At 41.6% G+C, this 12916-nt stretch overlaps 1 protein-coding gene across 5 annotated transcripts in view; it reads right to left on the reverse strand.

Moving 5' to 3' along the window:
- Window positions 1-12916, reverse strand: part of NBR1 (NBR1 autophagy cargo receptor) — a 51292-nt gene that overhangs the window by 12503 nt on the left and 25873 nt on the right. For 3 of the 5 annotated variants that reach the window (XM_075177412.1, XM_075177411.1, XM_075177410.1), the window contains 9 exons: window positions 11325-11484; window positions 4740-5027; window positions 4425-4556; window positions 4038-4113; window positions 3747-3857; window positions 3329-3487; window positions 1952-2104; window positions 1416-1764; window positions 13-104 (listed from right to left, as the gene is read on the reverse strand). In XM_075177412.1, the coding sequence (XP_075033513.1) occupies window positions 13-104; window positions 1416-1764; window positions 1952-2104; window positions 3329-3487; window positions 3747-3857; window positions 4038-4113; window positions 4425-4556; window positions 4740-5027; window positions 11325-11484 (1520 nt within the window). The remainder of the gene's footprint in view (window positions 1-12; window positions 105-1415; window positions 1765-1951; window positions 2105-3328; window positions 3488-3746; window positions 3858-4037; window positions 4114-4424; window positions 4557-4739; window positions 5028-11324; window positions 11485-12916) is intronic. The other 2 variants (XM_075177414.1, XM_075177413.1) reach the window with 2 other exon arrangements.

Below are 12916 nucleotides of genomic sequence, written 5' to 3' on the forward strand. Positions count from 1 at the left end.
GACAATTATTACCTGTGTTTAGTTGCTCTGGAATATGTGCTCCAATATCTGCAGGCCTCACTTCTTCTACATTTGTGGAGAGGACTTGTGCTTCTTGCGGGGACCTTAAAAGAGCGTAACATCACTTAGGTTAACATGGATCAAATCATCAAAATGTACACAAAGTTATATATCTTATTGTGGTCTCTCCATCTGGTGTTGGGAGAATAGGTGGCTGTAATGTTTTTATTGATTAATGTATCTGCTAATTGGTGTTTTCCATTTGACTCATTAGATGTGTATAGCCAATTAAAAAGCAAAATTGGTTCATCTATAACGGGTGGTGTCCCTTTAACACTACCTAAATGCCAGTAACCTGACAAGGTTTTATAATTCTCAATGTGATCTAGAACTCCATTACAACTACGGGAATGTGTGTGTGATCAGCTGTGGCTGATGGGTGGTATGTTGTAATATAGAGAATAATACAATATAGGCTTGTAATCGATGGAAGATGGACCTCCCAGATTTACACTGTCAGCTCAATAAATGCATGCGTGGAAATAGTTTTACAGCTAGTGTATCAGTTCTCGTTTGACCAAAAGCAGCGAAATCCATGTACAGGAAAGCACAGCATAAAAATACTTAGCTGCAGAAAGCAGAGATGTGACTGTACCTAAACTTATCAATGTAATACGAGAGATTGTACAACAGAGCAAGGGAATTAATCTGCAAAATTAAAATAAAATGACAATACTGGTAACGTTCCAGGAACAGTGTAAGAACCTAGTTAAAGCAAATCTGTCACCCACAGACTGTGGAGGCAGCCATTATATGTACTGATCCAATATTTAAGAGAATGCCGCAGGATTGATTATGACGTACATCAATGATATTACGGCTTCCTAGTGAAGTGAATATTCCCATGAATATTTATTTATCAGTGTACAAGATATCTGCCTCCAAAAATTATAGCTGCAGTTTATGTCAAGGATGCAGCGATGAGCTCCCCAGTTAGTACATAACCAGCATTTACACACAGAACTAAAGAATGTAAGACTGTACCATAACACTGCGGGTAGAAGCAAATTCCCCTGAAAGTTGTATTAGTCAGAAAGTATATAAAATGAATACTACACAAAAGGGACTCAATCAATTTATAAGTAACAGGTGTTGGAAATGGAGAGGTTATCCAGAAAATACACAAAGAACCCCCCCCCCCTCTGTATCTGTCATACGGTATAAAAAAAAACAAAAAAGGGAACTAAAAAAGTGTATAAAACTATATAAATAAAATGCAGAAGTCTTAGTTGCACACAGTAAGCAAATATATGTTAAGTCATTCACTTTGTTTCTCACTGACAGCAAGGTGTAGGGGGATTGTCTGTGTTCATTACATAATATTAATGTGTAGTAGTACCTAAAAAATCTCATACCTCAGCTGAGGAGACGGTGTTAACACTTCGGGGGTTAGAGGAACAGCATCTAGTGTCTGGGAGGTGGTGAGTATATCATTAATGCTGTGAGCTGGAACTGGACTACTTCCTTCATGGGTCTCATCCACTCTGGACTCTGTGTCACCCTTGTCGCCCTGTGACTCGGAGAGGGCGGAGCTGTACATAGACTCCCCCAGGGGGCGGCTGGTGTCAAAGCATTCGGGCAGGATGATTATGTAATCTTCAGCAGAGTCAGAGGACGCCTGGCTTTCTACTTCATCTCTTTGATTCTCGTCTGGTGTCTGCCGCTCCATATCATATAGGTCAACTGGTCCAATATCTGCCATTGCTATGATTAGCATCAATCAGAAATTAGTAGTTAGTAGAGTTTTTATTTTTTGTAGCTTCTAAGCAATTTTTCAGTTATTGCTTTTCAGTGCATAAAGGCCAGATCATTTCATACTAAATCATTTTCAATACAGCTTGATTATTTCATACAAACTTGGGCAATAGTTCTAGCTATTATTAATGCCAACCTATATCAGTTGTCTTCTCTAAATTTTGCACATCTGTATCCATGGACTCCAGTAGAACTGGCCTACTGACTACAGCAGATAGCTTCAGAGCCACATCCTCCTCAGACTTCCCGCTGTAGGTGAAACTTGTTTGTGGCGATGAGTGTAGGGAGCCTAATAAACAGAAGATGGAAACTTTTTAATGCTTCACCATTGGTAAATAGGTTTGTTTGGGGCGACAGTGGCTGACCCTGCACTTTGCATACCAAAGGAAATAAGGTTCTAGGAGAATTAATAGCAACATGCGTATAGTTCAATTATACCCGCCGCAGTAATAGTATGGTAAAACTAGCACAAATGTTCCATAAGCCACAACAACCCTCATAGTGAAAATGTTTCACTAATAACTGGCACAAAAATTGTGTGATCTTTACACATACTCGCCGGCTTCTACATAGTGAAGTCTGTGAGATCCCAGACAGGGGGCGTGGCTGGTGGGTGGGAAGGGGTGTCATTTTGGCCCCGACCCCTGGACGAGACTGTCATTTTGTCGCAGGGGGTGGGGCCAGAATTGCGTTATTTTGGCTAGCAAATTGCAGTATGCGGAAGACTTGCCTGCTTTCCCGGGAGTCTGGGAGACCTACCCGGATTTCGGGAGTCTCCCCGACATTCCGTGAGAGTTGGCAAGTATGTCTTTACACAGTAAAACATATTGCAGCGCAGTGTCATTCATTTACAACAAATGATGGAGGATTTATTCCTCAATTTTTATACATTTCTATCTGACCTGATAATGTGTGCATATCTAGTGTGGCTATTTGCATGCCACATTAACCCCACTGCTTCTTGGGTAAAGTCCATGATTTAGCCACAGAACCTCAACATATAAAGGTTTTAGTACACACAGAATATGCAATGAATTACAGATTTACACAATATTACATTAGGAGGAATTACCAATTAGTGTATAGAAATCTAATTTTTCAAGGTGATATATAAAGCTATAAGTGAAGTCCATGCAACTGCTCAGTGTCATGATAGCGTTTCCATCCTAAGACCCAAAAGGAAAATATTTCCATCCCAGGACCCAAAAGGAAAATATTTCCATCCCAGGACCTCTCAATCTGGCTACATACCGATTTATTATGGCAGAAATCAGATGTGACAGCAAATACGGAAAAGGGCCTGCACAAGGACATATGCAGCGACATAATTTCCAGGATAAAACATATATTCATTTTAGACTCACTGCACCTTGTTATAGTTTGTTTTTGGAACACTGAGAATATGCATTTCCTTCCCTTACTCCAGAGTGTGATACAATCAAACTGACCCCATAAATGAATCAAGTATATAGCCCTGCTAAAGCATTATATCACTACTTTGTGTTCTACTCACTGTGGGGAGAAGTCTTCTTCTGAGGTGGATTGTAGTCTGGAGCTGCATCCAACGTCAGACTCCTCATGACCGTTTCACACACAAACTGAGTGCCACTAATGTCCTCTTCAGTTTCCTCCTGGGTGGGTATGCTCTCCACATCTTCTATGGAAGTTTTTACTTTGGAAAATAAATGTTTTCAAGATTAAACCCTAGAAAATGATGAAAACTTATGCTACTAAACAGGAGTGCTCCAGAACTTCTTTGCTGCCAAAAGTATTCCCTAGTTACCCATAGACTATACATTGTCTTTTAAAAGGTATTCAACCCATATGCATGTGCTTATAACAATAGTGACCTTTCCAAGACAAACTTAACTCTTGATTGTTACATTAAATACTAATATATTATTGTGTCCCATGTCAACCGAATATCTCACCAATAAGAGTCTTATATCCAACCCCATCAGTCTCCTCTTTAATTTGTCCCAGACCTGGCTTCTCAATCAAGGGCCCATCATGTGGCAGAGGGGACATGCACGGTGTCATATCTATAGAGGAGGATGCCAACATATCATACTGTTAAACATGAGAAACATTATCTTGTAATGATGAACAGCGGTCACTGAAGACAAATGGACAGAAAGAAGACGGGTTTTCCCCATTTTATACATGTGTCACTAACATAAGTAAACACTTTATTGGACATATAGTTGTGTGTATGCACTCACCAACAGGAGTATTGTGGGGAACACGTTCCAGTTCTTGGACAATGTTTATATCCAACAACTCAAAGGACAGCAAGTCCTAAACAAAGGAGAAGTACATCAACCTAAACCATGTGACATAATAGCAGTGTGATATTTCCCATTGCCCAAGTTATTATTCCAGGACAGAGCTCACATTTATTGCAATATGCATTTGGTTTTTGATATAAATGCTATCCACATACAACTAATATAATGTACTTGAACTTTTTCTTAATAAACACTGAAGATGGCATTTCTACATGGACGCACAGTGTTTGAACTGAAATGTCCTTTATGTCAGGGCAGACTACAAGGGACAAGTGTTCTCTATCTGAGACTAAAGAGGTCCATAGCCAGTGACCTCCTTACCTGTGCAGTAAGAAGATCAACTGATGGGATGTATATCTCCCGGTTACTGTGTACGCTGTTCAAGTGACTGGAAGCTGTGGATGCGGTCACCTTATCTGGACATCCTTCAAGCTGCTGAGTCATATGAACGTCCTGGACATTAAAAAGTTTAAGAAAGATCAGGACGGTAGTTTAAATTATTAAGAATAGTGAACAAAACCATATGGCTATAAATTCCCAATAAAACCACAGTATTGTATCATGTGGGCAACAAAACCTATATAATATCACCAAAGCACATGTCTACATGCTTGTGGACTGCTGCCCCACACTTGCCTCTTCCTGGTCTTTTTGGCTGTTTATTTTGATGGAAGAAACCTCCTTTTCCAGATTTTCAAGGTGGTCAGCACAAGGAAGAGAGTCCACAATGATACTGCACCAGACCCGAGGCCCAAACTGCTCTCCCTTGTGTGCGAGACGCCAGTGAGAGGTGTAGGTTCCCTCCAGTGCTGGGGCTATGAATTCTACAGACAAGACGCCCACTTGACCAGGAAGTAAGGAGGGAACTGGAGCATCTTTCCGGGATGAGGATGCTAGTGTCAGATTCCCCCACATGAAGTTTAACTGGAGAAGGCGAGCAAGTCAAATGATTAACACCCGATTACGGTTAAACTCACGCTAAATATAAGTTATAATTTAGGACTATTAAAATACAATTTGTTAGCTAATGAAAACATTTTAAAATTAAAATGTCTATTCAAGTTATAAAAGAAACAGAACAATTCAGTAAAAACATAATTTAACTAAACGGGCAGATTACTCTACTAGAACATTCATTAAAAAGTGCTTTCTACCATTTTAATTTATAGCCTTTATAGGTTTTGCAGAACAGAAGGTTAAAACAGTATTCCTCATGAAATTAGATGTTACTGCTGAATTTTTGGGATCAGGTGCATGGTGTCTGTATAAGAGTTCTGCACAGCAGTAAGATCTAATCTGGTCATTTGGCTGCATTCACATAAGGTTCGTTAGGAAATATACAATACACTCCACTAATTCATGACAAAAGAGCTGTCTATTGTTGGCTAAAAAGAGACATGTCATTGAGACTTACGGGGAACAACAGGATTTTTATACTTAAAGGGTTCTGGGCAAGATGGTCTCATCTTTAGAGGCTGTCCAGTTTGTAAAATCCGTTTCTCCTAGTCCATTGGGGGACACCGGGGACATTTCGGTATAGTGTAGGTGATAGGTGTGAGGCACTTTAAGAAAGTTGTTAACGAGCCCTAGCTCTTCCCCCTCTATACCCCCTCCCTGCTTAGGCATCAGTTTATGTTTAACCAAACACCACAATAAAGAAGACGAAAGAGAGAAAAACAACAGAGAAAAAAGGAACACAATAGAGTGAGTGCCCGGAGTCCCCCAGTAGGCTAGTAAAAACGGATTTTACAACCTATTTTCTCCCAATTCCAATTGTGCAACACCTGGGATATCTCAGAGCCACAATTACAGGTGGGAACACTCAGAAGAAACACTGCAAAGCACCTTTCTCCCAAAACTTGCATCCCCAGAAAAAACATTTGTGCCGTCCAGGGTCCCTTACCAACCTCATGGAGTGAGCCCAAAGATTATCTGGAACAGGCTGTCCGGCCCCACCATAAACCTGACGGATTACAGCTGTAATCCACCAGGCCGAAGACACCTTAGAGGCTGGCCAGCCTCTCTTATGTGCATCATAAAAGGTCCAGAAGATCCCCAGTCTTACGCACATTTTGAGTCCTACAGACATAAGTACCCAAAGCACGGACCACATCTAAAGAACAAATGTAAACTTTGTCCTCTGAAGACAGACATTTGGTCAGGGATAAGGATGTCCTGATTTATGTGGAATCTTGACACCACTTTAGGGAGGAATGGAGGCTTGGTCTGAAGAGCTGACCTATCCTCATAAAAGACAAAAAGCGGGGATTTGCAAGACAATGCTGCAAGCTCTGAAACTCTTCTTACAGTCCTCCACTTCAAAAATTTTAAATCCACCATGTCCAAGGGTTCAAAAGGTGTGTGCTGCATAATATTCCACACCAAATTTAAATCCCAAGGTGCAACTGAAGGAACACATGGAGGTTGCACATAAAGAACCCCCTGAATGAAGGTTTGCACATAAGGCATGATTTGCACCACGCGCTCAAACCTTTAGCTGGAAGGCTCATGGTTTCAACAGCCACGCTGTTAATGATAGGATGGTCCTTGACTTAACAGGTCTGTTCGTAACGGCTGGCACCATGACTGACACCCCCCCCCCCCGCCCCCCCTCAGGAACAGAATGTCGGTTTACCAGGCCCTCGGAGGCCAATCGGCTGCCATTACAATGACTGGTACACCCTCTCTCTTTATCTTCTTTAACACCCGCTAAAACATGGCTAGCAGTGAGAACTGGCAAACCAAGTGCTACCACTAAGAAACGGATATGTCTACTGAGACAGCCAGAGGTTCTCTTGACTGGGAGCATATATCGATGTCCGGTTGACTTCACCTTATGAAACATCTCTGGATGGAGGGACCATTTGCTGTGATGCAGAGTCTGCCTGTTGAGAAAATTGGCTTACCAAATTTTCTACACCTGGAACAAAGATTGCCATTACCGCCTGAATGCGAAATCTGGCCCACCAAAAGATCCTGTTCTTCTCTCACATGGCTACAGGACTCTTGGTACCACCCTGGTGATTGAGATATACCACCACCGTGGCATTGTCAGACTATCTTCACCGCCCTTACCTGCAGCAAATTGTGAGCGCTGATCAGAGCATGGAACACTGCTCGCATTTCCAATACATTGATTAGAAGTTTGGATTCTTCCAGAGTCCAAAGACCCTGAAACTGAGCGTGAAGACAGACAACCCCAAAGGAAGGCATCCGTTCTTATCAAGGTCCAATCCCAGGTTGAGGATGGTCAACTCATGCAGAATTTGTTTTTCTGCAGCCACGAAAATAGAGATGGACGCATCTAATGAGAAAGACGGAGCATATGACCAAACAGAGTCAGGTGGGATCTGTTCCACTTCGACAGGAGTTCCAGCTGAATCTCCCAAGCAGGAAACAGAGCAAACTGGACAGCCTCGAAAGACGAGAACATCTTGCTCAGAAACTTCATGCAGAAGTGTACATAGGTCTGTTTGACAGCCAACATAGATCTTACTATCTTTTCTAAAGCTTAAATTTTGTCTGGCGGCAACAACACCCACTGCTGCTGGGTGTCGAATAGAAGTCTCAAAAAGATCATCCTTTGGGTCAGTGTAAACGTTGACGTTTTGACATTGAGGATCTAACCATGGGACTCTAGAGTCTGGATTGTTACCCGGATATGGGACAGGAGTACCGCTGGGGATTCTACATTTAAACGGAGATCGTAATCCCATTGGACTGCAACAGCGCCACCATGATCTTAGTGAAAACCAGCGGAGCCGTGGCCAGACCAAAAGGCAGTGTCTGTAACTGGTAATGATTCGACCGGAACGCAAACCTGAGAAGGGACTGATGACCCTCCCAGATGGGAACATAAAGATAGGCATCCTTGATGTCTAGAGCCACAATGAACTCCTCCTGTTCATTACCCCGAGTCACCAACCACAAAGACTCCATCTTGAAGCTAGGCATCCCGACCTTGGTGTTCAAAGATTTCAGATTCAGAATTGGCCTGAATGAGCAGTTGGGTTTTTGAACAATAAACAGTTTGGAATAAAACCCCAAACCTTTTTGTGATTCCTGAACCAGAAAAACTACTCAGACTGGCTCTGCGAGAGGCCATTCGCTCCCTGATTTCTTCCGGCTTTCTTGGATATGCAGGAACCCCTGTGGAAAAGAACCACCTGGCAGGATAACCGAGGAGATTGATCATGTACCCCCAAGTCCATAAACCCCCCTACTCAAGCATCCGTGTTAGAGTGAAACCACTGATTCCTGAATAAGAGAAGATGGGTTCCCACCACGGCCGACCTAGGAGGGGAGAATGCCAGTCATGCTGATTACCTGTCTGCTGACTTAGCCGGCAGATGCCGAGCAGACGAGGCCTGATGCCCACTCTGCAGACCACCCTTGGGGGTGGACAACCAACCTTTGGAGGACTGACCTGAGGAGTACTGACCCAGAGATCTGCCTGAAGATCAAAAGGAAGGGAACCTGGACATTTTTGGTTTGGGAGAATTGACATGAAGAGAAGTACTTTTTTCTCTTGTTGCTTGACTGATAATTATGTCCAGCTGAGGCCCAAACAAAACACCCCCATAAAAGGAAATGGTTTCTAGTGAAATTTTAGACTCAATAGCCTCCCCTGACTTAAGCCAGGGAGTCCAACAAGCCAAAACCGCAGAGGCAGAGATCCGCGCACCAATGAGCCCTGCGTCCAGGGTCGCATCTACCAAGAAATCCGTAGTTCTCCGAATTTGTTCCACCAAAGGAAGCAGTTCAGAAGACAGTCTCCCGGCCAACAAATCCTCAGACAGCTGCTTGGACCAGCATTCAACAGCTTTATTGACCCACGTCGCCACCAAAGTGGGCCGCAAAGTGGCCCCCACCACCACGAAAATGGACTTAAGATCATCCACAACCTTACGGTCTGTGCCATCCTTAAGAGTGGCTGCATTGGGAAGAGGGACCGTAGTAACCTTAGCCAGGCTCGCAAATGGAGCGTCCACCAGTGGAGGCGTCTCCCATTTTGAGACCTCAGGGGGAAAAGGATAGCAAGACTGTAGCCGAAGGGACACCTGGAATTTAGTATTCGGTTAAGACTAAGGCTCACCTAACAAATCTTCCAATTGGGAAGATGAGGGGAAAGACAAAGAAGTCTTTGTTCCTCCTTGCAAAGAGAGATAGCTACTGCGTAAGGAATCTCCATAACATAATGCACAGCCCGTATCAAATACTCTATATACTGATGGTCAGAAGGAACTTCTTCCACAAAAGAAGAATTCTCTATGTCAGAAGCAACCACCAATTTGTTCTCTTCCTGCGAAGAGCAGTCAGAATCTGACAAATTTCCCTGCAGGGAAGCCACCACCCGTCTGGCACAGCAGAATGCAACATCCATTCTAAGGAGGAAGAAATGGAGACAAATCCCTGTACCGAGGTCACAAGACCCCCTACCCAGGACAGTTCTACAGAATCCGCAACCACACATCCAGCAGCCGGACCCTCACTTAACAAACCAGGAACAGAATCCACCCCAAGTCACAACAGGAACCCCCTGGAGCACACAGCATGGGATCCGCGCCTGATCGTCCTGATGGCAACATGGAGTTACAGACGGCAAATATGAACTTCATCATAGAAGTCACCTTACTCGTCAAGGATCTCCCCATCTGACAATTTACACAGATGGGGCAAAACACAGAGAAATAAAAAAAAACACAGTGAAAATCACAGTGAAAAAGATAAGCAGCACACAATCAAAGCCCAGAAAGCGAGCCTGCTGTACAGCCAAAGATCCCCAACAGTCTATGAGAAACCACTGATAGAAAATCACCCCACAACCCGTTACCTGACCGGAGAAAGGAGAAGTCGGCTATCTGTACAACCAAGAAATAAATCAAAATAGGGGCTCAATAGCAGCCCAACGTCCAACACACTGGAGCACTTAAACTAAACTGAAGCTTAAGCAGGAAGGGGGGTATTATAGGGAGAGGAGCTAGGGCTAGCTAATAACTTTCTTAAAGTGCCACAAACCTATCACCTACACTATACCCCAATTGGATGTGGGAGAAATACTAACATTAACAACTGGGGCTTCATCATGTAGTGACAGTTATTCAAACAGTAAAAATGGAGGCTTTGTGATAAATATATTACTATGCTCTCCTTAAAGCTTAATGTTTAAAAGACAGCCAGTCAATTTGTGAACTGATTCTCATGAATACTATGCTTCAGCCCACAATGAGCCTCAAGAATATTGGTCATGATGAGTCCCAGAGATCTCAATGGTGCCTAGTAAATAGACTGCACTCCATTGTATAACCGACAATATTGTATCTATTGACAATATATCAGTAGGCAACGGGTGCACTGTCAACAGAAAATGATAAACATTTTAATGATGGGGGTCTCTTGAACATGTTTATAATAAATAAGTACAATAATGAAATGTACAAACAATACCGATGTCCCTAACATACACAAAAATAAAAACATAAATGATTTACATGATTTCTTTTCCATTTTTTAGTGAGGGATAGCTTTCAATTACTCAACAAAAGAGTACAATGCAGTCAATATCTAGCTGTTTCTGCCTTTGTAGAGCTCCTATAAACATATTTTGAAGTACTACAAAAGGCACAAACAGCCAATCAACTGTAATAAAAGTAAGCACATTATTGCATGTTGAAGTTCAACAATATTCACAAAGCATTAAAGGTATGCGTTTACGCACATGACTGGAAATACAAGGTACAAAAAGTTCATTACACTAGCCATCATGTGCCAAATAGTATGTAATAAACAGTCCAAAGGGCAATACATATCCTACAATAAGAAAAGTAAACATATTCCCTATATGTCATACCCTTAAAAAGACACACTAACTTTTATACCTTTGTAGATGTCTAATGAATATATTAAGTGATTCATGTAATAATTGTTATTAATAACTCAAGGCAAGCTAAACTCTGCAAGTGTAGAACCATTGTTTTCCTCTGCCCCATAATATCTTTACCGACTTTCAAAGTCATTGATAGTATTAATTATATATAATAATCCTCTCAGTAGATATATCAGTCTGGAGATGTGGACACATTGAACTAAATTAAATTTTGAACTTATGAGGATTGCAATATTATTTTAGCCAATACAGCTTGTAGTGGAAGGAAAATGATGAACTTAAAAAGGATGATGCCGATTGGTATTAAGATTTTTGGCATAAAAAAAATCCCATACCTTTGTATCTAGGTTCCATTTAACATTCCCAGTATTCTTCATCCTCCAGTGTTTGATGAACCTGGTTCCAGGCTGCAGGTGAGTGCCATCAGGTAGGTTCTCATCCACAAACACAGCGCTGAGTGTGGGGATGAACTGGGAGCAAGGCTCCATAGGAATTCTACAAAATGTATTCAATTATAGATACAATGAAAAGTTAGCATGTTATTCTGTATATAGTAAACATTACAAAACCACTAAATGTAAAATAGAAGAGCTGCTAATAATATTCACAAATAGATATCTAAAGGTTTCCATACATTGACAACTGGAGAGGTCAGACATTATGTTGGATTTACATTTGTGTTATCAACCAGTTCTGCAAAAGGAGGCTAGAAGAGGCTGTCTGAAGCTTCATTCAATGGGATAACAGAAAAGAAGTCTGCTGCTGAATGTAGCCATAGCTCCCTCAACAACTTCAATGTACCTCAAATCTCATATTTCCTGATAAGCACCTGAAACTTTTACATGTATGTTAGTAAATGCTATAAGATGCTCTGTTATTGAACAAACTTAAATTCTAGGTGTAGTGGACAGAGAATCTTCTCACCACCAATAACTTGCAAACTGTAGCTCAAATAAATACAGTTTACATGTACTAATTAATATATTTTCCTTTTCAATTTATTGTGAAAAGTAGAATAAAAGTAGGCAGCTGGCGTTCTTATGGTCCGGCGCGCCTGCTGGTTGCTCCAGCCCTTCAGAGCCGCAGATATGGAAGCCTGTAGGGGTCAGTCCAGTGATTCAGTGACAATATCCCTAAGTGTTTCATCAGGTTAGCGACTTCCTCAGTGGATAATCATAAGAAAGCCAGCTCAATAGCAAACGGGGTCACCAAAGAATCTAGGCCTATACTTCCATCACCAGATTTTGCTGTAAGTGCATTTTACCATTTGGGCATTTTTATCTCTCCCTCATGTACACTCTGCAAACTAGAACATCAACCGAGTAACAGAGGGGAACCCAATATTGAAACACTACTAGAAAATCATCACCAGTCTACGGAGACCCCATCAGAACTGCAAGACCACTTATTTTGAAATTGCATAAGCTTGCAGTGTACAAATGACATTAAAGACAGTAACAACTGTTAAGAGATTAAGTGCCTCATTACCATAGCACAATTTACCAAACACATGAACATTAAGGAAAGATTTTACTGATTTATAGTGCATAACTATTGCCTTCTACAGTTAGGTTATTGCTGAACACTGAATATCTAGCCAATTGTTTTTGAAAAATGACTGCGTGCACCTTTTTTTGAGACATAGTAATTTGAAAGGATAAAGGCAGTGCTTTCATGTCTGCATTTATTTTGTCTACCTTGTATATCTCTGTTTTGTGTATATCTTGTTTTCCCTACCATACGGCGCTGCGGAGCACTGTGGCGCCTTACAACTCTACGATAATAATAATAATTAGTATTATAACTCTGTAAAAAGATCTATCCATATAATGGACTGTAGTATACAATTTTCATTACAGGTAACCTTACAGGTAACACAATGTAATTTAAAGCACATGAGGAAAATCCTGGCTAGACATACAATGGA

This window comes from Mixophyes fleayi, chromosome 6 (assembly GCF_038048845.1).
Source record: "Mixophyes fleayi isolate aMixFle1 chromosome 6, aMixFle1.hap1, whole genome shotgun sequence".
In the NCBI taxonomy this organism is placed as follows: domain Eukaryota; kingdom Metazoa; phylum Chordata; class Amphibia; order Anura; family Limnodynastidae; genus Mixophyes; species Mixophyes fleayi.